Below are 26862 nucleotides of genomic sequence, written 5' to 3'. Positions count from 1 at the left end.
CGCCTCTCTTTCCTTTATATCTAGGTTTCCTCTCCCTTCAAATCTCAGTTTTACTTCCACCTCCTATCTCTTCCGCCCTCCCTTCCTCCCTCCACCCATCAAATCAGTAGATGCTAGTATTTCTTCCTCCCCCCCAGAAAGATATTTTCCTGGTCTAAAGCGTCTTAATTTTTCCTTCTACTCTGACCAGCTTACTTGCTACCACTGCCAACACTTTCTAGCCCGGAGATTTCCGGAGCGGCTCCCGGGGACTCACCCCTATCCAGACCAGAGCAAGGCTGCGGGGGTCTCCGGAACCCGGAGGAGGGTCCTGGGACAGGGCGGAGTGGAGACTGGGTTACCTAGAAGGAAGAGCACCTGGGCTCAGGGGAGTATGCGAGCCGCGGCAACCAGCGCAGTAAGCTTAGAAGGACCCCAGACCCAGATGAAAGGCTAGGGGGGCTCAGTGGGAGAGGTGGGGGGAGAGGTGGGAGAGGTGGGGGGGTGGGGGACCGGGAGGCTGGATGCAACAGCGCGGCGCACTGTTGCCAGTCCCCCCAACCCCCCGGCTGGAGCCAGCTCTCCGCGCCCGCCGGCCCCGGGCCTCCAGCCCGCCGCCCACTCACCTCGCTGCACCGCCGGCTCCGGGCGGCTCGGCGCTGCTCCGACCTGCGGGCCGGGCCGCGACCCCGGCTGCGGGGCGGGGAATCCCGGGATCCCGGCGGGGGAGGGGAGGGGGGGAGGGTGTCCCAGGCCCGGGCCGGGGGTGGGGTCCCGCTCTGGGGCTTTCAGTTTGTTCCGCTGTTTGAAATTGGCGCCGGCGGAGCGTTGCGGTCACGTGACGAGCGTGACCAATCAGCGCCGGCTTTGTATCCGCGTTCGGCCGGGACGCCGGCGGCGGGCGGGGCTCCGGGCCGGGAGGGCGGGAGAGGCGGGCGTATCGGCGGCGGCGGCGGCGGCGGGACGGGCAGGTGAGGCGGCGCCGCGGGGCCGGCGAGGTGGGCGGGCGGATCGTCTGCTTCCGCGGGCAGGCAAGGCGGACCGATCGGCGGCGGGTGAGGCCGGTGAGACGGGCAGAGCGGCGTGCGGACCGGGCGGCCGGGCCGAGTGGCGGCGGGTGGGGCCGAAGGCTCGTGGGGGGAGGGCGCAGGAGGGCTCCGCGGTGGCGGGACGCGAGGGACCTCGGGGGACAGTAGGGACCCCCGGCCGCCCCGTGCTCTCCCACCGTCCGCCCCGTGCTCCGCGTCCCCGGTTCCTCGCTGCGGGGGTACTGTCCGCCTTCGACCTCCCGGGCAGCGAGCGTCCTGGCTCCCCGAGCAGACCGAAGGGGGTTACGACCCCCTCGCTCTGGTTCCCTCCTTAAAAATGACCGCGCACGCCGCGGACCTTCGCCTCCGCTTGGAATCTTGGATCTCTGATCTCCTCCCGCCCCGTCCCTCGCAGTCTTTTCTTTGTAGTAATGGACTTTGTTTTCTTATTTAGCACGTTTTTAGTTGAGCGTCGGCCACGTGCGGGGCGGTTCTGGGATGCAGTGGCGGGGCGAGATGCGGTGGTTTTTCTCCCGAGCTTACAGTCTGTAGGGAGGTAAGAGGGGCTCACACGAGCTCCCGTCGAATTGCATATTTAAGCAAATGAAGAATTACGACTGTGAAGTGATAACAGCTCAGGGCTAACTGAGTATGTAAATAAGGAGATCTTGCCTTAAGTTAGGTGAGACAGGCATTTCTTTTCTTTCTTTCTTTTTTAAATATTTATTTATTTGGCTGCACCAGGTCTTAGCTGTAGCCTGGGGCATCTAGTTCACCCGGGCCCCCTGCATTGGGAGCGCAGAGTCTCAGCCGCTGGACCTTACCCCCCCGCCTCCCCCAGGGAGGTACCCAGAAAGGCATTTCTGATGAACTAAAGCTTGGTCTGAGATCGGATGCTGTTATGCAAACAAGGGAAGGAGACACTCCAGGACAAGGGAATTGAGGGGGTACAAAGACGCTTACTCCTTGGAAGGAAAGTTATGACCAACCTAGATAGCATATTGAAAAGCAGAGACATTACTTTGCCAACAAAGGTCCGTCTAGTCAAGGCTGTGGTTTTTCCAGTAGTCATGTATGGATGGGAGAGTTGGACTGTGAAGAAATCTGAGCGCCAAAGAATTGATGCTTTTGAACTGTGGTGTTGGAGAAGACTCCTGAGAGTCCCTTGGACTGCAAGGAGATCCAACCAGTCCATTCTAAAGGAGATCAGTCCTGGGTGTTCTTTGGAAGGAATGATGCTAAAGCTGAAACTCCTATACTTTGGCCACCTCATGCGAAGAGTTGACTCATTGGAAAAAACCCTGATGCTGGGAGGGATTGGGGGCAGGAGGAGAAGGGGACGGCAGAGGATGAGATGGCTGGATGGCATCACGGACTCGATGGACGTGAATCTGAGTGAACTCCCGGAGTTGGTGATGGACAGGGAGGCCTGGGGTGCTGCGATTCATGGGGTTGAAAAGACTCAGACAGGACTGAGCGACTGAACTGAAGGACCACATGACAGGAGGAAGCAGGGGCAGCACAAAGGCTGAAGAAGACATCTGAGGGGTTTGAGCTAAGGGACAAGGGTGGACTGTGGGCGATGACACTGGAGCCAGAGCAACAGGGCCTTAGCCACCACGGAGGAGTTTCCTTCTTGTCCCAAACAATTGTTTCAGACAGGAGGGAGTGGAGATCAGCTTTGCATTTCCAAAACATCCCCCTGCAGGGGGTGCCAGAGGTTAGGGTAGACCAGTTAGACTACTGCATTACCCCAGGCCATAATTGGAACCTGAAGGGTGGTGGAGAGAGGGAGAGAAGGGTAGGGTAATAGTATTATTTTTCACACAGGAGGAATGCTTTTATCAAATTTTGAGTTGCATCTAACAAGTCTCAAAAATAGATTGCCATTGATTGTGATCCCACATTTAATCCTGAACTATATCACTGAATCCCACACATCTAAGCTCCACCCCTCCACAAGTATAATTGTCATAGAACATTATGTTAGTTTTAGGTGTACAACATAATGATTTGGTATTTATTATACATTGCGAAATGGTCACAGTAAGTCTAGTTACCACCCGTCACCGTAGTGACAAAAATCTTTTCCCTTGTCACGAGAACTTAAAAAAAAAATTTTTTTTTATGTATTTGGCTATGCTGGGTCTTAGTCGCATCATGGGGGATCTAGTTTCTTGACCAGGGATCGAACCTGGGCCCCTGCATTGGGAGTGTGGAGTCTTAGTCACTAGACCACCAGGGAAGTCCTGTGATGAAAACTTTTAAGTTTATTTTCTTGGCAACTTTCAGATTTGAAATACAATACTGACTATAGTGACCGCAGTGTATGTTACATTCTGTGTGTGTGTGCTAAGTCGCTTCAGTCGTGTCTGACTCTTACACAACTATAGCCCATTGACTGTACGTGAACTGTAGCTCCATGGACTGTAGCCCACTTGTCTCCTCTGTTCATGGGATTCTCCAGGCAAGAATACTGGAGTCGGTTGCCATGCCCTCCTCCAGGGGATCCTCCTGACCCAGAGATTGAACCCACATCTCTCTCTTACATTTCCCTGCATTGGCAAGTGGGTTCTTTACCACTGGTGCCACCTGGGAAGCCCCATATTACATCCTGCTGGTGCTAAGTCGCTTCAGTCGTGTCCGACCCTGTGCGACCCCATAGACGGCAGCCCACCAGGCTCCCCCGTTCCTGGGATTCTCCAGGCAAGAACACTGGAGTGGGTTGCCATGTCCTCCAATGCATGAAAGTGAAAAGAGAAAGTGAAGTCGCTCAGTCGTGTCCGACTCTTAGCGACCCCATGGACCGCAGCCCATCAGGCTTCTCCATCCAGGGGATTTTCCAGGCAAGAGTACTGGAGAGTGGTGCCATTGCCTTCTCCGATATTACATCTTACAGTGTATTTATTTTATAACTGGAAGTTTGTACCTCTTGACCTCCATCATTTATTTTGCCTACACCTCAACTGCCCTCCCCAAGAGAGGAGTATTTTTATTTTAGAAATTTGCCTCTGTTAGTATTTTGAAAAGAACTATTTGTTTATTTGGCTGCCCCAGGTCTTAGTTGTGGCATATGGGATCCAGTTCCCCAACCAAGGATGGAACCTGGGCCCCCTGCATTGAGTCTTAACTGTTGGACCACCAGGGAAGCCCAGAGAGGGGTATTATTCAAGGCATGCTTAAGAGGTAGAATCAAGAGGGCTTGATGTTGGGTTGGATGGTAGAGGGGAAAGGTAAATGTCAGAGTTTTTGGCCACATAGCTGGATGAGTGATGAAACCGTTCCCTGAGCAAAGGTCCTGGAAGATGATCACTTTTGTGGAGGGAGTGCACATTTGTGGGGAAATGAGCATGGATTCAGTTGGAAATGTGTCAAATTTGAGCTGCATTTGAGACATCTAGTTGCTGTCACGTAGGCAGTGGAATATTTGGGTCCTGAGTGTGGAGAATTCTAAGCTGAAGGTAGAAATACTGGACTCACCTACTTCTAGGTAGTTATAGACATGTCAGCCTGTGATTGCCTGAGAAAGGTGTACAGAGTGAGGCAGGCTCCAAAACCCAGCCAGAGGGCGAGGCCCTTGTAGCGAAAGGGACCGGCCTCTAGTTACAGCAGAGAAAGGAGGGTGGGTGCAAATATGCGTCTGCTTCCTGGAAGCTGAGGGTGTTTCCTTTGATGTCTCCTGGGTTCTTTGTGTAGGAGGAAGTAAGGCAGTTGGTTGGGAGAAGAGTTCTAAAGTTTTAAGACGATCTTTGTGGGGAAAGTGAGTTGATCAGGACCCAGTAGGACTGCTAAACAGTGTGGTGTCCCCATGAGGCTGGGGACTCTGAGCATGCTGTTGACTGGAGCACTGCTCACTGGAAATGTTGCCACCACTGTCATCTCTCCACTGGGCTCCCATGGGGGCCTTCTGACTTGCTTCTCTGCTCCCTTTGTCCATGCCCCCTCTTCTCAGTGGTTCAGACAGTAAAGCATCTGCCTGCAGTGCAGGAGACCCTGGTTCAATCCCTGGGTGGGGAAGATCTCCTGGAGAAGGAAATGGCAACCCACTCCAGTATTCCTGCCCGGAAAATCCCATGGATGGAGGAGCTACAGTCCGTGGGGTTGCGAAGAGTCGGACACGACTGAGCGACTTCACTTTCACTTTCCTCTTCCCAACCCACCTTTCCTTACAAAGCACCAAGAGCTATTTTGTGAGAGTATAAATCAGATTATGCTCCTTCCCTGTCCTGAACCTTGCAGCGACTTCCTAGCACACCGAGAATAATGCAGCCCAGGCCTTGACCTTGCCTTGGCCTTGTGTCGTGTGAACTGGCTTCACTTCCTTCCACTCTCCAGTCTAGCCACGCTGCCCCTTACTGCTTCCCGAGCGTGTCAGGCACAGTCCCATCTGGCAGGCTTTGCACTCACTGGTTCTGCAGTATTCTTTCTCACATCTTTCTCTTGTCCGCTTGTTCTCGTTTCTGCCTTCAGGTCTTTGCTCAAATATCGCTTTTGAGCTAGGCCTTGCCGGACGACCCTATCTCAAATAGGCCTAGGTCAGCTCAGCCCCGTATGCCAATTTTACTTTTCTCGCTACCTCTAATCACTCCCCCAACTAGATATAAGCACCACGAGGGCAGGGATTTAATTGTGTAACCTGGTATATATTTCCAGCACCTGTAACAGTGCCCAGAACACAGTTGGCACTCAGTAAATATGTGTTGAATGAATGAATGAGCAAATGGATGTATTTCCTACCTGTACTCTTCCTAAAATGTTAGATTCCGGAGGGTAGCGACTTCATCCTTATTTTTCTTCACCTGATTCTCCACTGCCTAGTGACACAGAGTGTGTGGCTTTGTTGTTCACTGAATGAAGGATCATGGCTGTCTGATGGAACCCGCCGGCTCTGCTGTGTGACTGTCTCTCCTGGATGCCTGGTGGCCCCTCCCATCATTAGATTTCCTGGACACCGTCTCAGACTTTTCACCCTACTTTTACCCGGTAGAGCCTGTTGACCCTGCCTGTGCCTCCAGCCTCCCATCTCTACTGACACAGCCTGGGTGCAGGCCCCAGCGGTTCTCAGACAACACAGTAACCTTCTAACTGGTCCCCCTGCTTCCAGGGCACTTGCTCTTGCCTCTGTTGGCTTTAAGATCTGTCTTAAGACAAAAACACACAGAAAAAATTATGGTACCTATGAGACAACTGAACATGTGAACACTGGATCTTTACTATCTAAGGAATTTGCACAGACAGACATATGAATGGATATAGATACATGAATACTATAGTTTATGTAGATACATATAGTATATAAATAAATATATTTAATACACCTAGTATATAAATATGTATAATACCTGTAAGTGAATTGAAAGTCACTCAGTTGTGTCTGACTCTGCGACTCCATGGACTATACAGTTCATGGAATTCTCCAGGCCAGAATACTGGAGTGGGTAGCCTTTCCTTTCTCCAGAGGATCTTCCCAACCCAGGGTTCGAACTCAGGTCTCCCGCACTGCAGACAGATTGTCTAGCAGCTGAGCCACAAGGCAAGTCCGTATAATACCTATAGTTTTCGAATATTTACATGGGTTGTGTTACTAGGAATGACATCAGGACTGGGAATGTCGTATTTTGAGAATAATAAATCGGTAGGGGAAATGGCTGGGGTGTGGGTGGGTTGTGACTGGTCGTGGGTTTATGGCTGTTGGAGCTGAGTGATGGGCACATAGCAGCTCCTATTATTAACTTTGTTTTTTTTTTTTATTTCCTGTGTTCAAAATCAGCTGGGGTAAAAGTTGAAAAAAGAAATCCAAGTGTGATGATATCCATCCACTTGAGAATCTGCCCTGACTACTTAGGCCAGAGTCCAGACTCAGGTGGTCCAGCTGGCCTTCCGACCTGGCCCTGATGCCACGTCGAGCCTGTGTGCTTTTGTCGTCTCCTGCCCTGGGTCCAGCTCCATGAGCTCCCTGGGTTCCTGAGCTCCTTCACGTCTCTGCTTTGTGTGCGCTGCTCCTCAGCCTGGAGCGGCCCCCAACCCCCACCCTCACCCCTCGACCTTTGGCTTTTCCTGCCCTTCTGTACCTAGGTCAGGTGTGACCCTCCGCAGAGAGCCTCCCCGAGGGGAGTGGAGGGAAGCACGGCTCCCATTGCTGTAACTGCCTGTCTCCCTCCGCTAGACTCTCAGGTCTTTGAAGACAGGCACGGGCCGTGTCTGTACAAGTGATTGGCACCCCATATATGATGATGCAATAAGTGGTATTCATCTTTGAACTCCCAGCACCGGCATGGTGCTTAGGCTGCGCTGGATAAGTTTTCACTGGGCGGTGTTTGTTGAGTGGGAAGTGCTGTGTGTTGCAGCTGTAGGAAGCTGGGCTAGGTATGCCAGCCCACCCCCTGAGGTAGGGCTGCAAGCTGCTAGCAGAAATGGCTGGCAGAGTGTGAGGAGGAGCTAGGGAATCACCAGGTTGTTTTCTCCTGGCATTTGTTTCTTCTCTGCAGGCATGGGTTGGAAGTGGAGCCTCTCCCCGGACCTGCCGACAGCCAGCATCATGCAGTTGCTAACTGCTCTTCTCTCACCCGTTGATGCCTCCCAGGAAAAAGCGCCGCCAAGCTCCTCAGAAACCCCAGCTGCTATTCCACCAACAACCACTGGAGGGCCCCAAACACCGCGGTCAATCTCCCCAGCCTCCCGTGGTCACCCACACTAGACAGGTGCCCAGCAAGCCTGTGGACCACAACACCATCACTTCCTGGGTAGGGTTCCTGCCTTGATTTCTGCTCTGCCAGGCTTCTCAGAGTGCGTACTCTGCCCCTTGACCAGGGCTGCCAAAGAATTAGGAGCCTCACTGGCTCAGCGACAAGGAGGCAGTGTTCACTCTCCCGCCGTCCTCAGCCATCTTCTCTGCTGTATCTTTTCGCCTAAGTTCAGGGTGAGGCGTGGGTGGACTGGAATTGGAGTCTTTCCGCACCAGTGCCCCTGAAAGAGTTCAGTATAAAAGTATCCAGAAAAGCCTGGTGAGAAAGCCAGATAAATGGCAGAATGAATGAAAAATGAGATTGTTTCCTGAGCTTCATGTTAGAGGTGGAATTTTTAGCTAAGTAGTCTATTTACTGTTTTGGGTTTTTTTTTTTTAAGATTTTTTTTTTTTTTAAATGTGGACCATTTTTAAAGTCTTTATTGAATTTGTTAAAACATTTTTTCTGTTTTATGCTTTGGTTCTTTTTGGCCAGAAGGCCTGTGAGATCTTAACTCCCCAACCAGGGCTGGAATGCACACCTCCTGCATTGGAAATGGAGAGTCCCAACTGATGGACTGCCAGGAAAGTCCCTCTGTTTACTGTTTAATGGACCAAACAGTGAAGAAAAACTCTCAGAAATGGCATGTGTTCTGTCTTGACAGTTTAGAAGCCCCGGGAAGAGAACACAGCTACAGGATATCAGAAAGTGGTGTAGCAGAAGAGCCAGACAAAAGCCTGAGCTCTGCCCCAGAGCGCCTAACAGATGTGGTCCAGGAGTGTTGGGGAGAACCGGACCCCTGGCTTCAGGAGTGGGGAGGAAGCGTAGATGTTGGAGCGCTGTTGGTGGGGGGAGGCATGAGCATGTGGAGGTGTACGGAGTCCTCACCATGCGCCAGGCCCTGCTCGCTGCTCTCCATGCCTGATCTCACTCACTGGTCTGCCTTCAGCCCTTTCTTCCTACACTGGGGTCCTCTAGGTGCCAGGCGCTCTGCTAGGTGCTGGGCATCAGTGGTGAAGAAGACACCTGGGCCCGCCCTCAGAACTGAAAGGGAGATGGCTAAATGTGTTGCAGCCGTAGGGTGTGATGAAGCCAGGGAAGCTGAGTAACTTGCCCAAAGCCCGCATCCCTTCCTATGGTTATCCAGTGAGACAGAGAGCTGTTTTCTTGGCCGTGCTGGGTATTTGCCGCTACACTCGGGCTTTCTCTAGCTGCAGCCAGCAGGGGCTGCTCTTCATTGTAGTGCACAGGCTTCTCACTGTGGTGGCTTCTCTTGTTGTGGAGCACGGGCTCTAGGCACTCAAACTGCAGCAGTTGTGGCTCTTGGGTTCTAGAGCTGGACTCGGTAGTTGTGCATGGATTTAGTTGCCCTGCAGCATGTGGGATCTTCTCAGACCAGGGATCGAACCCATGTCCCCTGCGTTGGCAGGCAGGTTCTCATTCACTGTGCCACCAGGAAAGTCCCTAGGCAGCTGTTTGAAGTCCATTGCTGTTGTGGGCCTCTAGGATTCTGGTCATCTGATGCAGTTTCCTTAGGTTAGCATGCTTCACATTATGTCTTTCTTTTGGAATCCTTAGGTATCACCTCAGTTTGATACAACGGCAGAAAGCTGGTTCCCAGGCAACCGGAAGCATCATCATCGAGACCATGCAAGGCGTTCAAGTCGAAAATCTACCAGCTCCAGGTTTCCATGTCTAACGTTTGAGACTCCACAGTCTTTTGCCAGTTCATCCACAGCCGGGATCCCGGCAATCGGGGATGGCCCCAGTCAACCAGAAAAGGACATTTCCAGAAGGCCCTTAGTGCCCATGCTCAGCCCCCAGAGCTGCAGGGAGCTGTCGGCACACACATTTCCAGACTTCCCATGTGCGTTCATTCCCCCGGACATCCAGACCCCAGGATCCCCAGGGCAGGGAGAGCCCATTCCCTCTGAACTGAGGGAAAACAGCCTTCCCAGCTGTTCCCTTCACTCGAGCACGCCCAAGAGCCCAGAGCCTGGGCCTGTTCTGGTTAAAGACACCCCAGAGGAGAAGTACGGGATAAAGGTCACGTGGAGGAGGCGACGACACCTCTTCGCGTACCTCAGGGAGAGGGGAAAGCTGAACAGAAGCCAGTTCCTCGTGAAAGACTGACTGGTTTCCCAGACATCTGTGGTCTCAAGAAATTGATCACTGGAGTCAAAAGGGAATTGAATTCCCAGATTTGCTTTTTAAAATATCTTGTGTCATAAACAGTTTTTAGTATCGTAAACAGTTGACTTCATATTTTTAGTGTATTAACTGTTTAACAAATTTTAAATATAACTGTTTAGAATGTCTGTAAATAAATGGCTGCAGAGTTTTTAGAGAACCCTGCTTCTGACCTACACTAATGCAGCAATACTGCCTCCCCCCATAAATGGTCATTCTTAATTGTTCCCTTTAGCCATTATCTATTCATTCTTTTAGTCACCTCATTCAAAGTAATTCAGTCCATATGTTTGAGGACCAGCTCAGTGACTGCTTCCTTTTTGACCCGGTACATGGAAAAACTTGGAGCAGACTGTGACTTTTCCTAGTTGAGCTGCTGTCCCTGCAGTCTTGGCTCATCTGAGAGGGCAGAGTGAAGAGAGAGCAGCAAGCATGTAATAAATATGGTGAAGGGGGGTTGCTGGGGAGATAAAGGGGACATGATCAAGTTACCTAGGGTTGCTATGTTTTGATTTTTTTGTTTCCAGTTGAAATAACCTGTAAATATTAACTAGGGTGGGGAAATGATTTCTTGTCCTGTTTAAAATGTATGTAAATAAATCTGTAATCTTTTCAAATACTACTTCTTACTGTAATTAATGCAGAGGGACTGTCCAGTCAAGAAAATATCTTACTTTTCCTCCCACCCATACAAGTATCTTCTCATTTAACTCCATCGCCTCAGCCTTCAGAACATAGTCTGTCAGGTCCAGCCAGAGCAAGACAAGCAGGGATTATTTTCAATGTGGGGATTTGAAGCACAGATAATGAACCGGGTTTAGGGTCACACAGTGAGTGGAGGCTGGCTGGCGAGCACAGACCTCGGCTCTCCTAGCTTGTGCCACATTTTCTGCATTTTAAAAACTCAAAACGTGGACGCCACACTAGCTTCCGAATCGAACGCCGTAACGTCAACATGCGATGAGTTTTGACAGGATGTTCTGTAGGGACCGTAAAACTGCGAATAAGTTGGGGACAAGATTTACTGGATCCGACAGCGGATCTCATTACGAGATACAGACGTTAGAAGACGGCGGCAGGCAGTCAAGGGCGGGAGATGGAAAAGACCGTCAGGCAAGCGTGCAGGGCAAGTTCGTGGACGTCCTAAAAGTCTGGGCAGGACTAGGGCAGGCAGAAGGGGTCCTGCGGGTAGGGGGCGCGGCCGCTCATGGTTGGGAAGGACTGCTGGGTTGGCAAGTGTGGTTCCGGGAAAGTCTCGGGATCGGAAGGGCGGCCCCCAGGAAGCGCCCTGGGTGGTCTCTGAGTACTGACAGCCGCGGGGCTGGCTACAGGGGAGCGCGGGCAGCCGGGGCGCCCGGCCGCAACTAGGGTGTGGACCTCGGCTCCCACCCAGCGGCGCGTAGCAACCGGCCCTTAGCAACCCTCCAGCGGCGTCGCCGCCCCTAGAAACCCACTCGCGGAGGCGGTGGGAGCGGCGGGCGCGTGGACCAATGGGCGCGGAGCGTCGGGCGTGCGTTGGCCAATGGGCGCGGAGCGGCGTGATCGCGGGCCAATGGGCGGTGGTGACAATGCGGGGTGCGGTTGCGGGGCGGGGCGGCTGCGCCAGGCTGGCCAGGAGCTGCTGCGGGTGTGCAAGCGGTCGGCGCTCGCGGTGCGGCAGGATGGAGTCGTCGCTCCGCCGCCCGGGCCCCCGCGGGGACAGGTCAGGAGCGATGGCGGCGGGCGGAGACCCAAGAGGGCCGTGGAGGTCTGGGCTGGACGCCGAGGGGAGGGGGACGCGGCTGGGCCGGGGGGCGCGGGGCCCCCACGCCGAGGGCCAGCTCGTGTCCAGTCGCGCCGGGATCCGCGGGGTCGGTCCGGCCTCGTCAGAACGCGTCAGTCAGGGGGTGCTCGGCCTGGGCCGGGGGTGCCGGGTGGCTCCGGGGGCCAGCAGTTGTGGGGGCGGCGGCATCCCGGCCCAGGGCGGGCTCTCCGGGCAGTCAGCGCAGGCCGGGCCAGGCGTTTCGGCCGGGGCCCGCCGGCGGACTAGTGGACAGGCGGGGTGGAATCACGGCTTCGCCTGGGCCCGCGCCCGCCTGCTGCCCGGTACCACCCGGCGTGCGTCCGGAGCCGGGCCGACCCTGCCCTGGGTCAGCAGCTGAAACGACTCAAAAGCTGATCTCCCGAGAGGCGTTGGCGCCGACAACACCCGTTTTTCTGTTTCATCGGGTTTTATTTACGTGAGAGCAGCGCTCTGTGAAGTTGGTTCACTGCTTTTTGCTTTCTTAAGTCGAGAGAAGAACCGACATTTACAAGTATAAATATGGACGCCCAAGGAGGAGATCCAGTTAAAATTCAGCCTCATCCGTTGAATTCGGGTGGTGCTCGCTCTGCCGTGGCTATCCGGTCAATCTTAAGTGAATGGATTTAAGGCAGTAAATTTCCCGGCTACCAGATGTTTGGTGTGACTCATGATTTGGGGGAAAAAGAAATGGAATTGACTTTGAGAGACCAAGAGGCAAAACGGTTTTTAATTCTTTGGACCTGAAGTTTCAAGGGATAATTGTCAAGTTTGTCCCTCTCTGTCTTCCCAGAGAAATCAGCTCTTTAATCTGAAAATTGACTTCGAAGAGGAATGTGTGAGTCACCAAATGTTTCTCCTGCCCTATGTTCTGTCATTGGTTATCTGACTTGTTGCCGAGAGGGGAGTGGAATGAAAGCCTCTTGCTTTTTTTGGCTTCACGTTGTATGTTTTGTATGTTTTTGATGAGATACATGGATAGAGTTTTTGGTATGAACACTTTTCAGTGTGAAGGATAACATCTGACTTTTTAAAGTCTCATCTGACTCTTTTTTTTTTTTTCTTTTTCTTCTTTTGAGTGATGAGACCGTTTCCCCAGAGTTATTTTCAACAAAGTAGAAAAATTATGAGCAAATACGCTGAACATTTTTCCTGTATCTGAACTGTTTAGTGGAAACTGGAGATGGAATTTGAAGCAGCACTCTCAGCTCGTTGGCTGAGCTAGGCGCTTGTGCTATAGATTCCCCTGGAGATGACAGCAGTGCTTGGCCAGCGCTGGAACCTGAGCCTCCCTGGCTTTGTGCTCCTGATACAGGATTGAAGATACGGTGGGAGAGGCTGCTCCGTGTGATGTGCCCTGGTGACCCAGAGCTGACTACGGAAGTCCTAGTCTCTGGTTTGTCCATATGCCATGGTTTTTCTTCAGAAATGCAGCCAGTAGTGGTGGCTGGGGGTTATGTCTGGGCCAGGCTTGTTATCCTCTTTCACCTTCTCTCTTTTTCAGGTGTTTCATCGGATGAGCTAATTGTTGGTAAACAGACTTACCCAGTGCTTGAATATGCTTAGATTAACTAATGCAAGACTACAGTGTATCTGGGCATTATCAAGAGCTATAGTAAAAGCCTACTGACTGACATCCCTCATGCATGTATTTCTCCGAATATGAAGACTTCATAGAGACCTAGGAAAGCAAGAATAACCCCTGTAATACATTTCCTTCCCAAGCAGAGAGACTCAGACTTTCTTTGGAATAATTTTCATGTCCAGCTTCTCTTATTCTTTCCTGTGGAAACTGTGCTGTTTCCCCTGCCTTTGTGCCCACTGAAAGAAAAAGTTAACATCTCTTCTTACCAAGAGGGAAAGCATGCTTGAGTTGCTTAGAGGAAGAGTGGAAGCTGCCTTCCTTCTCCGTATTAGAGGATTTGAGGACTGGATATGTGTGTGTGTGTGTGTGTGTGTGTGTGTGTGTGTGTGTGTGTGTGTGTGTTTCTCAGTCACGTCCAACTCTTTGCGACCCCAGGCTCCTCTGTCCATGGGATTTCCCAGGCAAGAATACTGGAGTGGGTCGCCATTCCCTTCTCCAGGGGATCTCTCTCACCCAGGGATTGAACCTGGGTCTGAGGCCTGGAAGGGGCCTTGATAATTCCCTTAGGTATGTTGAGTACAGTTAACAGTGAAATTGCTAAGGCTTCTTTCAAACTGAGACTTCTGTGGTCCGCTTTCCTTTATTTCCTCTGAGCCAGTTCCTTTGGAAAATGCTCCGTTCCTTAGGAAGATGCTTTCAGTCTGTGCTGCCTCGCCAGACGTTCTTGTGGTTAGTATGGCCTACAGCATTGTCCTGGCCTGGTTAAAGCTTGACTCCACTGATGCTTGAGAAGAGACACCCTGTCCACATGCTGGTGGATATGCTGTCTTTATTAACTCTTAGTACTTGTCATGAGTCCTGATAATGAGGATTGTCATTGCTGACCGTTTGCCTTAGGACTGCTGTGACAGCACTCGTGGTTAGCAGGAAGGGTCTCTGGAATAAAGGGATTGTATCATAGGCGGCACCGGACCTCTGGGAGACCCCTGTTCTGAAGGTGATGAGAGTAGTGCCCTAGTGTTTATCAGGGGGTCGTTTCTGCTTTACCACCAGGCACTGAGGTGGGGCAAGTGCTGGAGGCTCCCGCTGGGTTCCTGAGCTCCAGTCCCAGCTTCCTCACTGCCTCTCAGTGCCACCTGGAGCCCCTCAGTTACTTGTCTGGCTTCAGTTTTCTCCTCTGAAATAACAGGGTTTCTTCGGATTCCCTTAATGATTTATACCAAATTAATAAAATAACATTTCAGTAACAAATTTCAAAAGGTACAAAACTACATTCGCTGAAAAGTATGTCTTCTTGTTGTCTCTGATGTCACTCAGTTTGGTCATTGGTAGGTTTCTTAGGGGGATCTTCTAAAGATTTTCTGTATATTAAATAATCTCATCTTTTCCTTTCCTGTTCTTTATTTATGTATTTATTTTTGTAAACAAGTGAGTATGTCAGAATTTTTACGTTGCTTGTCACAGTGCTGATTTCCGTGATTCTGATTTGATAGAACTTGGCTGAGGCACAGGAATGTGAGCTCTTAACAAATATCCAGGGATCATTCTGTGACCCATACATTGAAAAATACCGTCTTGAATTTATGGCATGTTGGATTTTTTTATTTGTTTGTGCTACTTTTAAAAGTTTGGACTTTTTTTTTCTGCTACTTAAGTTTTCTTTTTTTCTAATTTTTGGTTGAACCACGCAGAATATGGGATCTTAGTTCCCTGACAAGTGATTGAACCCATGCCCCCTTCGTTGGAAGCACCATCTTAACCACTGGACCACCAAGGAAGTCCCTCATTTACTATTCTTAAAATGTGATGATTTTAGTTTTAGGGTGGGATACGATAGTCTAATTTTCTTGAAAAATTTCTAGTCTTTCCTATCCTGTTGTTTTCCTCTATTTCTTTGCATTGATTGCTGAGGAAGGCTTTTTTATTTCTCCTTGTTATTCTTTGGAACTCTGCATTCAAATGGGAATATCTTTACTTTTCTCCTTTGCTTTTCACTTCTCTTCTTTTCACAGCTATTTGTAAGGCCTCCTCAGACAGCCATTTTGCTTTTTTGCATTTCTTTTCCATGGGGATGGTTTTGATCCCTGTCTCCTGTACAGTGTCACGAACCTCCATCCATAGTTCATCAGGCACTCTATCTATCAGATCTAGTCCCTTAAATCTATTTCTCACTTCCACCGTATAGTCATAAGGGATTTGATTTAGGTCATACCTGAATGGTCTAGTGGTTTTCCCTACTTTCTTCAATTTAAGTCTAAATTTGGCAATAAGGAGTTCATGATCTGAGCCACAGTCAGCTCCCGGTCTTGTTTTTGCTGACTGTGTAGAGCTTCTCCATCTTTGGCTGCAAAGAATATAATCAGTCTGATTTAGGTGTTGACCATCTGGTGATGTCCATGTGTAGAGTCTTCTCTTGTGTTGTTGGAAGAGGGTGTTTGCTATGACCAGTGCGTTCTCTTGGCAGAACTCTTATTAGCCTTTGCCCTGCTTCATTCCGTATTCCAAGGCCAGATTTGCCTGTTACTCCAGGTGTTTCTTGACTTCTTACTTTTGCATTCCAGTCCCCTATAATGAAAAGGACATCTTTTTTGGGTGTTAGTTCTAGAAGGTCTTGTAGGTCTTCATAGAACAATTCAACTTCAGCTTCTTCAGCGTTACTGGTTGGGGCATAGACTTGGATTACTGTGATATTGAATGGTTTGCCTTGGAAATGAACAGAGATCATTCTGTCGTTTTTGAGATCGCATCCAAGTACTGCATTTCGGACTCTTTTGTTGACCATGACGGCTACTCCATTTCTTCTAAGGGATTCCTGCCCACAGTAGTAGATATAATGGTCATCTGATTTAAATTCACCCATTCCAGTCCATTTTAGTTTGCTGATTCCTAGAATGTCTGCTATTTGACCACTTGCAATTTGCTTTGATTCATGGACCTAACATTCCAGGTTCCTATGCAATATTGCTCTTTATAGCATTGGACCTTGCTTCTATCACCAGTCACATCCACAACTGGGTATTGTTTTTGCTTTGGCTCCTTCCCTTCATTCTTTCTGGAGTTATTTCTCCACTGATCTCCTGTAGCATTTTGGGCACCTCCCGACCTGGGGAGTTCCTCTTTCAGTATCCTATCATTTTGCCTTTTCATGCTGTTCATGGGGTTCTCAAGGCAAGAATACTGAAGTGGTTTGCCATTCCCTTCTCCAGTGGACCACATTCTGTCAGACCTCTCCCCCATGACCCACCCGTCTTGGGTGGCCCCACACGGCATTGCTTAGTTTCATTGAAGGGAACATTTCATGCAAAGATGGGCTCGATAAAGGACAGAAATGGTATGGACCTAACAGAAGCAGAAGATATTAAGAGATGGCAAGAATACACAGAAGAACTGTACAAAAAAGATCTTCACGACCCAGATAATCACGATGGTGTGATCATTCACCTAGAGCCAGACATCCTGGAATGTGAAGTCAAGTGGGCCTTAGAAAGCATCACTATGAACAAAGCTAGTGGAAGTGATGGAATCCCAGTTGAGCTGTTTCAAATCCTGAAAGGTGATGCTGTCCAAGTGCTGCACTCAATATGTCAGCAAATTTGGAAAACTCAGCAGTGGCCACAGGACTGGAAAAGGTCAGTTTTCATTCCAATCCCAAAGAAAGGCAATGCCAAAGAATGCTCAAATTACTGCACAATTGCACTCATCTCACACGCAAGTAAAATAATGCTCAAAATTCTCCAAGCCAGGCTTCAGCAATACGTGAACCGTGAACTTCCGGATGTTCAAGCTGGTTTTAGAAAAGGCAGATGAACCAGAGATCAAATTGCCAACATCTGCTGGATCATCGAAAAACCTAGAAAGTTCCAAAAAAACATCTATTTCTGCTTTATTGACTATGCCAAAGCCTTTGACTGTGTGGATCACAATAAACTGGAAAATTCTGAAAGAGATGGGAATACCAGACCATCTGACCTGCCTCTTGAGAAACCTATATGCAGTTCAGGAAGCAACAGTTGGAACTGGACATGGAAGAACAGACTGGTTCCAAATAGGAAAAGGAGTACGTCAAGGCTGTATATTGTCACCCTGTTTACTTAACTTCTATGCAGAGTACATCATGAGAAATGCTAGGCTGGAAGAAGCACAAGCTGGAATCAGGATTGCTGGGAGAAATATCAATAACCTCAGATATGCAGATGACACTACCCTTATGGCAGAAAGTGAAGAGGAACTAAAAAGCCTCTTGATGGAAGTGAAAGAGGAGAGTGAAAAAGTTGGCTTAAAGCTCAACATTCAGAAACTAAGATCATGGCATCTGGTCCCATCACTTCATGGGAAATAGATGGGGAAACAGTGGAAACAGTGTCAGACTTTATTTTTTGGGGCTCCAAAATCACTGCAGATGGTGACTGCAGCCATGAAATTAAAAGATGCTTACTCCTTGGAAGGAAAGTTATGACCAATAGATAGCATATTAAAAAGCAGAGATACTACTTTGCCAAGAAAGGTCCGTCTAGTCAAGGCTATGGTTTTTCCTGTGATCATGTATGGATGTGAGAGTTGGACTGTTAAGAAAGCTGAGCACTGAAGAATTGATGCTTTTGAACTGTGGTGTTGGAGAAGACTCTTGAGAGTCCCTTGGATTACAAGGAGATCTAACTAGTCCATCCTAAAGGAGACCAGTCCTGGGTGTTCATTGGAAGGACTGATGCTGAGGCTGAAACTCCAATACTTTGGCCACCTCATGCGAAGAGTTGACTCATTGGAAAAGACCCTGATGCTGGGAGGGATTGAGGCCAGGAGGAGAAGGGGACGACAGAGCACCGACTCCATGCACAGGAGTTTGGGTGAACACCGGGAGTTGGTGATGGACAGGGAGGCCTGGAGTGCTGCGTTTCATGGGGTTGCAAAGAGTCGGACACGAGTGAGTGACTGAACTGATGATAGTCTAAACAATGATACCTGCATTGATCATGGGCAAGATATATTTTTAGAATATGAGCTATGGTTGCTTCAAGCTTTTTTTCTGTGTGATAATTAACGTATAGAAATAAGGCTTGTAGGAAGAAAATTATTTTTCAAACAGGCTTCTTGAAAAATAAATCATTGGTTCTTAGATTTGCTAGAAAAAAAAGTCAATAAATTCATGGTTTGCATCTGATTTTTAGTTTTAGAATGAAGCAAGTTTATAGAGGATTGATTTGTTTTCCTATTGAAATTCAGTGTAATTTTGTTACGACAATTTGATACTTATTTAAGCCAGAGGCAAAGCAGAGGGAGATGTTTTGACTGAAGAAGGCTGATAAGCTGTACTTTCGGAGAGGGAAGATCTGTCAAGATAAAGGAATCCATGATGATGGTTTACATTTGCGTATCCTTGCAGAGTACAGAGAGCTTTCACATATGTGATGTCTTCTGAGCTTCAGAGCTCTACAGAAATCAGGGCTTCTGACACTGTCTTCATGTTATAGGTGGGGAGATTAAGACTCAGAAAAGGTGTGATACAGCCAAGTTGTGTGACAGGTAAATGAGGTGGTCAGAAGTGAAGTCTAGACGTAAAACTGGGCTTTTGACTTCTAATCTCTTCTCTTCTTTTTGTCCCTTACTATTAAAATATCCATTCCAGATATTTCTGGATGCCATTTATGCACATAACTGGTAACAGCTGCTACTGATTACATTTGGATTATTTTTAGAGCAAAGTTGAAGAAATCAAACATCTTAGCAAAGTACTGCTGCTGCTGCTAAGTCGCTTCAGTCGTGTCCACTCTGTGTGACCCCATAGACGGCAGCCCACCAGGCTCCTCTGTCTCTGGGATTCTCCAGGCAAGAACACTGGAGTGGGTTGCCATTTCCTTCTCCAATGCATGAAAGTGAAAAGTGAAAGTGAAGTCGCTCAGTCGTGTCCGACTCTGTGCGACACCATGGACTGCAGCCCACCAGGCTCCTCCGTCCATGGGATTTTCCAGGCAAGGGTACTGGAGTGGGGTGCCATTGTCTTCTCCATAGCAAAGTACTAGTGAGTACTAATTTCATCCAGTGGAACGGGAGTGGAAATATTTACTTGTTGTCCTAAGGCAAAAGAACGTACTTTCTCTTTGCCACTTTGGGTTTTGGCTGTGCTGCGTCTTCCTGGCTGCTTAGGGGCTTTCTCTAGTTGCCGCGAGCGGGGTCCCCTCTCCAGTTGCGGTGCGTGTTTGCCGTTGCCATGGCTTCTCATTGTGGAGCCTGGGCTCCAGAGTGCAGGCTCAGTAGTTGCCCCGCGTGCAGTCTTCCCAGACCGGGGATCGAATCTTTGTCCCCTGCAGTGACAGGTGGATTCTTAACCGCTGGACCACCAGGGATGTCCAGAAGAATGTACTCTGATCTTCACACGAGAGAGAAGGGAAGTGACATTACCAGAGAGAAACTGAAACCCCTGAGAAAAGGACAGCCCAGCAGGAGGTGACGTGAACTTGGATTCTCAGTTGTGTCCTTTTTGAAATCTGTGAGGAATAAATGGATAGTTTAACTTTTGCGTCAAGTCATTCGTTCTAAATAACCTTTCTGTTGGGCTCACTAAAAAGAACGCTTTTTAAAGCCTTTGTTGTTTGGGACATGCTGAATGAGGGAGAGGGCTTCTTCGTCTGGAGCAGTTTTCTTCACTGTGTTCTCTGGGGCCAAATGAATCATCTCATCAGCTGCCAAGTTTCCCTTCTCACTGCCTCTCTCTCCCCGGGCAGTTCTCCCTTCTCTCTGATTGTCTCTTCTAAATGGGCCTCTTAGGAAATGGGTTTTCGTTCCCTCTCTTCAATTAAGTTAGTCCCAGATTGTGGCAGTCACTCAAGTAACAGACCGCTGAGCCCGGAATATTAACAGTTCTCCCGCACGAGGCAGGGTAGGTTTCTGTGGAGTCTTTTCTGGTCGTTTAATTTGATCTTTGTGCCTTCTCCCAGAAGCAATGTTTTGTTCCAGCCAGATATACTCTTGGGTCTCGCTGTGTGTGAAAATACAGCCTCCAGTATTGACATTTGGGATTTGGACAAGGTGAATGTACTTGTCAGTTGACTTAGAGAAAAATGCTTTATTAATAGCTGTCAACCCAAGTACTTGACACCGTGATCAGTTCAGACACAATGAAATCTGATGACCCTTTTCCAATAGTATTTATAACCTATGATCAGCTGCTCCCATGGGCATCTTCAAAATCCATTCACTGGCTTGGAAATTCTGCTGCCTAAAAATACCCATGAACTGACATTCTGACTGAAAAGATTCTTGGCAGACTTGTTGAAGTGCCATAATAATGAAATCCCAGACTCTCTGCTGACCATTTGCATATTTGTGAGGTAGGTGCAGTCTGAACGCTGAGGCAGGTCCTGTGGGGCTGAGGCTGAACTCTAGCTCGTCCACTCATCCACTTTCTGACCTTGAACAGATAGCTCCCTCTGAGTTAACATTTCTCTAGTGGTAACTTTCCCTCTGAGTTAATGATTCTCTCTCTGTTCTGTAGAACTTCGTTTTGTTTTGTGTAGATTTACTAACCAGGCTTGTTTAGGCTTGCTATTCAACAACTTGGTTTGAAATGAAGAAAAGAGAATATTAAAGCAACGAATGCAAGTTCAGTAAGATCATAATACAGTTTGACCAGAAATCCTAGTTCAGAGTTATTATAAGTGTATAAAAATCTTGATTATTTCTGCTGTTATAATTTAAAACTAGAGCTCAGAGAAAGTGTAGCTTTTGAAGTACAGAAGGGATCTAAATGTTACAATTATATAACATCTTTTTAGTGCCTCTTCGGTTCAGGTCAGAATGCTTTGAATATACCACACTGTTTATTTAAATTGTCCATCTTGCCCAGGCTTGATGAAAGGAATTAGTGGTGTTGAGATAAGGCATTAAAGACACACCTGTTTTCGTCACTGTTTGAGGCCCATAAGAGAAATGTTTGAGGATTTTAGTTGTGTTTCAGAATTTGGCATCATTGGAAAGGTTTTAGTATTTTATAGGGAATAAAATGATTTTTAGAGCATTTTAAAAATACCTGTTTGTTTATTTGGCTGAGTCAGGTCTTAGCTGTGGCACCCGGGACCTTTTGTTGCAGTTCAAGGACTCTCTAGTTGTGGTGCCTGGGCTCAGTAGCTCTGAAGCATGTGGGGTCTTAGTTCCCCATCGGGGAGCAAACCTTTGTCCCCTGCATTGCAAGGCAGATTCTTAACCACTGGACAACCAGGGAAGTTCCGAGATAGAATGATTTTTTTCCCCATGCTCACAATTCTGGTTTAGTGAAGAGGGACCAGTGAGGTGGAGGAAAAGCATTTTCATAGCAGTAGTTGTTGAAAATACTAGTCTGTAACAGTGAGTTTATTTTTTGTCTTGATTGTTTTATATAGGACTTTTTCAAGTGTATACTAATTTTCACTGAATACTAATAATATTCTCTCACTGTATATATAAAGCTTGATTTAAAAATATGTGAATGAGGATTAAAGACAGGAAATCAGGAGCATACCTGGATAGGGATCCACAAAGTCAAGGTGAAGAGTGTATCATATCTCATATTTTGTCTGTTTGTGTCTCTTTTAAGCTAGGGAAAAAATGAGATGATTTAACACTTAGTGTTGTTGTTATTCTTAAATGTAAAGGTGGTGGTGGTTGTTCAGTCTCCCTGTAGTGCCCGATTCATTGCAGCCTCTTGGACTGCAGCACACCAGGCCTTTCTGCCCTCACCATCTCTTGAAATTTGCCCAAGTTCATGTTCATTGCATCCATGATGCCATCCAGCCATCTTGTCCTCTGATGTCCTCCTCTTCTGCCCGAAATCTTTCCCAGCAACAGGGACTTTTCCAATGAGTTGGCTGTTCACATAAGATGGAAAGGTTAAGAAGAAAGAGAGAAGTCACTCGGTCATGTCCGACTCTTTGTGACCCCATAGACCATAGCCTACCAGGCTCCTCCATCCATGGGATTTTCCAGGCAAGAGTACTGGAGTGGGCTGCCATTTCCTTCTCCAAATGTAAAGGTTACATAGAAATTTAAATAGAGGGGACTGTCAGAGAATCAGCATACCTCCTTGTCTGTATCTCAGGGGTTATTAAATTGGCTTACAGTTAGTGGGCAGGAGGAGTCTTGAAGATGGTGCACAAATTCCAGGTTGCTGTGCATTATTAAAATTTACAAACCCTTCCACAATGTGGGAATGTCCTAGTTAGCCATTCAACCATAGAGAGATGCTTTTGGGCATTTACCCAAAGTGCAGGAAAAGCCCTGCTTCCCTTTGTAGCTGTGGAACATGTCTTCTTAAATAAAGACGTCATATTTATAGTTGGCTTTTTTTTTGGCAAGAAGCTCCTAGTAAAAACTTAACAATAGAAATAATTGAGAACCACTTCTGCCTTGTTTTATACTTCGTTTCTAAGAATGCTGAGTCACAAAATCTTAAGCTAGGAAATTGTCAAAAATAGAAAAGACTTTCAGAAAGAGTTTAAAGACAGAAGGGTTTGATTTTTTAATTGAGACAGTAATTTGATTCCATTTTGTTGACTTCCTTCAGTGAAACAAATTTGTCTAATAGTATTAAATCTTGTCCATCACATTTGTAGTCTCTTGTAATGACTAAATAGTGTTTTATTCTTCTATTGAAAAGGAAGTTACATGACTTGCTAGATCTTGAAGTCAGTGATTTTAGTAAGATGCTTTATATACTCCCTAACTATCTCTTAGAACTATCTCCAAAATTAAAGTAGATCTATATGGGAAAAGAATTTTAAAAAAAAGAGCATATGTATTAACTGATCACTTTGCTGTATGCCTGAAACTAGCACAACATTTTAAATCAATTGTGTTCCAATAAAAATTAAAAACAAACACAGAAGTAGAATATATTTGATTTTAGATGTAACTTAGACTCTGGAAAGAGACCAGGATTAGTGTCTGTTTCTGTTATTTAACCCTAGGCGTGGCTCTCCAGGTCTGTTTCCTTTATCTTCAAAGTGTGAAAAATGACAGTACTTAATTCATAGGACTGCTTTGAGGAATAAATAAAAGAATACATTTAAAGTACTTAACACTGTGTCTGGAACATATTGAATACTCAGTACATGATTTTAAAGAGAAAAAAAATCCTGGCGTGCACGGGGTCTGTGTTCTGCCTTTGCTCACCCTGAGGGTATCCAGTCTCGTCAGGTCCCCTGGACTGTATGGCATGGAGGGTGGCCGGTCCTCCTGCGGTCATTGAGGGCAGCCTGTGGAGGCCGGCGCTTCCCTGAGGTAGACTTAACTGGCTCCAGATGGCCCAAAGGAGTAGTTAGCTACACGGAAATGACAAGACTGATGGGGTTTTAAGAGGATTTTCTCTCTTAAGTGCTTTCATGTTTTCTTAACAGTGCCTTTGAAGATGAGACCATGAAGCTCAGGCAGCTGAAACTGGATAACCAGGTGAGCAGAGGCTCCTCTTCTGAGAGATGTGGACAGCTTATCCTGATCAGGAAGCCGATGGGCCTGACTGTGGCTGCAGCAAGGCCAAAGCGCTTTGAGGATATCAGCGTTAAAACTGGCCTTGGACTTAAAGTCACTAAAGATTCCTTGGCATCTGTCATAAGAATTAGAAAAATGTTAACACTGTATTTCTGTGTAGTAATATGAAACTGCTGCCCAAATACCTCTCTGCACTGTAGTTTCATGTAACTGCAAGATTTTTTTTTTTAATCTTAAAATGCAAATCTGAAAATGGTACTGTGCTACTTAAAAGCCTCTGTTGCCTACAGAATATTTTCTCACAGTACTGGTCCCACTTTTCAGTTATGCGTTATTATTTGCAATGATTTGACTTACGTTCATTTTCTCCATGAAGTCTGTTGATGATGACCTTTCCATCAGAAGGTCCTGGCCTAGGGCTGGGCCCATTATAGTCCTTCATTAAATATTGGCATGATGGAAGAGATAAATGCAATTCTGTGTTGTCACATACTGTGAGAGTCCTGATTAGTCAGCCTAGAATCTTACATCCAACATGTGTTACTTTCATAGGAGTGTTTTCTAATTCAGGAAATTCTTTAGGTCCATCCAGTCTGCCAGCGTAGGATCATTAGCCATCAGTGTCTGGAGTGACAGGTGACTAAAAATACCTCCAAGTGCTGTCTTGCTCCTTTATGTTGCTTTTGGACCTCATAATGGGACTTTTTGTTGTTCAGTCGCTCAGGCATGTCCGACTCTTTGCCACCCCATGGACTGCAGCATGCCAGCCTTCCCTGTCCTTCACCATCTCCCGGAGCTTGCTCAAACTCATGTCCATCGAGTCAGTGATGCCATCCAACCATCTCATCCTCTGTCATCCTCTTCTCCTCTTGCCTTCCTCTCTCCCAGCATCAAGGTCTTTTCCAATGAGTCAGTTCTTTGCATCAGGTGGCCAAAGTATTGGAGTTTCAGCTTCAGCATCAGTCCTTCCAATGAATTTCCAAGACTGATTTCCTTTAGAATGGACTGGTTGGATCTCCTTGCAGTCCAAGGGACTCTCAAGAGTCTTCTCCAACACCACAGTTCAAAAGCATCAGTTCTTCAGCTCTCAGCTTTCTTTATGGTTCAACTGTCACACCCATGCATGACTACTAGAAAAACCATAGCCTTGACTATATGGACCTTTGCTGGCAAAGTAATGTCTTTGCTTTTCAATATGCTGCCTAGGTTTGTCATAACTGTTCTTCCAAGAAGCAAGCGTCTTTTAATTTCATGGTTGCAGTCACTGTTAGCAGTGATTTTGGAGCCCAAAAAAATAAAGTTTGTTGCTGTTTCTGTTGTTTCCCCTTCTGTTTGCCATGAAATGATGGGACCGGATGCCATGATCTTCATTTTTTTGTTTGTTTGGTTTTTGTTTTTTTGAACGTTGAGTTTTAAGCCAGGTTTTTCACTCTTATCTTTCGCTTTCGTCAAAAGACTCTTTAGTTCCTATTCGCTTTCTGCCATAAGGGTGGTATCATCTGCATATCTGAGGTTATTGATATTTCTCCTGACAATCTTGATTCCAGCTGGTGCTTCATCCAGCTCAGCATTTCGCATGATGTACTCTGCATATAAGTTAAATATACAGCACTGATGTAATCCTTTCACAATTTGGAACCAGTCCATTGTTCCATGTCCAGTTCTAACTGTTGCTTCTTGACATGCATGCAGGTTTCTCAGGAGGCGTAAAGTGGTCTGGTATTCCTGTCTGTTTCAGAATTTTCCAGTTTGTTGTGATCCACAGTCAAAGGCTTTAGTGAAGTCAGTGAAGCAGAAGTAGATGTTTTTTTTGGAATTTTCTTGCTTTTTCTATGATCCAGTCAGTTCAGTTCAGTCACTCAGTCATGTCCGACTCTTTGCGACCCCATGGACAGCAGCACGCCAGGCCTCCCTATCCATCGCTAACTCTTGGAGTTTACCCAGACTCATGTCCATTGAGTCGGTGATGCCATCCAACCATCTCATCCTCTGTTGTCCCCTTCTCCTCCTGCCCTCAATCTTTCCCAGCATCAGGGTCTTTTCAAATGAGTCAGCTCTTCGCATCAGGTGGCCAACGTGTTGGAGTTTCAGCTTCAGTATCAGTCCTTACAGTGAACACTCAGGACTGATCTCCTTTAGGATTGACTGGTTGGACCTCCTTGCAGTTCAAGGGACTCTCAAGAGTCTTCTCCAAACACCACAGTTCAAAAGCATCGATTCTTTGGCGCTCAGCTTTCTTTATAGTCCAACTCTTACATCCATACTTGACTGCTTGGAAAAACCATAGCCTTGACCAGAGTAATGTCTCTGCTTTTTAATATGCTGTCTAGGTTGGTCATAACTTTCCTTCCAAGGAGTAAGCATCTTTTAATTTCATGGCTGCAGTCACCATCTGGAGCAATTTTAGAGCAAAAAAAAAAAAAGTCAGCCACTATTTTCCCATCTATTTCCCATGAAGTGATGGGACCAGATGCCATGATCTTCGTTTTCTGAATGTTGAGCTTTAAGCCAACTTTTTCACTCTCCTCTTTCACTTTCATCAAGAGGCTTTTTAGTTCTTCTTCACTTTCTGCCATAAGGGTGGTATCAACTACATATCTAAGGTTATTGATATTTCTCCCAGCAATCTTGATTCCAGCTTGTGTTTCCTCCAGCCCAGCGTTTCTCATGATGTACTCTGCATATAAGTTAAATAAGCAGGGAGACAATATACAGCCTTGACGTACTCCTTTCCCGATTTGGAACCAGTCTGTTGTTCCATGTCCAATTCTAACTGTTGCTTCCTGACCTGCATACAGATTTCTCAAGAGGCAGGTCAGATGGTCTGGTATTCCCATCTCTTTCAGAATTTTCCACAGTTTATTGTGACCCACACAGTCAAAGGCTTTGGCATAGTCAATAAAGCAGAAATAGATGTTTTTCTGGAACTCTGTTGCTTTTTTGATGATCCAGCAGATGTTGGCAATTTGATCTCTGGTTCATCTGCCTTTTCTAAAACCAGCTTGAACATGTGGAAGTTCATGGTTCACGTATTGCTGAAGCCTGGCTTGGAGAATTTTGAGCATTACTTTACTAGCGTGTGAGATGAGTGCAATTGTGCGGTAGTTTGAGCATTCTTTG

The 26862-nt window shown here is 47.3% G+C and overlaps 2 protein-coding genes across 2 annotated transcripts in view; both read left to right on the top strand.

Annotated features, from left to right (window-relative positions):
* The first annotated feature begins 1025 nt into the window (after positions 1-1025).
* Positions 1026-10443, top strand: RHNO1 (RAD9-HUS1-RAD1 interacting nuclear orphan 1). The gene is made up of 3 exons (XM_068971665.1): positions 1026-1043; positions 7496-7750; positions 9311-10443. The coding sequence occupies exons 2-3, from the start codon at positions 7580-7582 to the stop codon at positions 9863-9865; spliced, it is 726 nt and encodes a 241-aa protein (XP_068827766.1). The 5' UTR covers positions 1026-1043; positions 7496-7579; the 3' UTR covers positions 9866-10443.
* A 1125-nt stretch (positions 10444-11568) lies between these two features.
* The window catches only part of TULP3 (TUB like protein 3), a 29147-nt gene continuing 13853 nt past the window's right edge, over positions 11569-26862 (top strand). Inside the window, exons 1-2 of the mRNA XM_068970771.1 lie at positions 11569-11624; positions 23652-23703. Coding sequence (XP_068826872.1) covers positions 11584-11624; positions 23652-23703 — 93 coding nt within the window. The 5' untranslated portion in view covers positions 11569-11583. The remainder of the gene's footprint in view (positions 11625-23651; positions 23704-26862) is intronic.

This window comes from Capricornis sumatraensis, chromosome 4 (assembly GCF_032405125.1).
Source record: "Capricornis sumatraensis isolate serow.1 chromosome 4, serow.2, whole genome shotgun sequence".
Lineage (NCBI taxonomy): Eukaryota > Metazoa > Chordata > Mammalia > Artiodactyla > Bovidae > Capricornis > Capricornis sumatraensis.
Note: the sequence above shows the minus strand (reverse complement) of the source record. Positions and strands in the feature narration are given on the sequence as shown.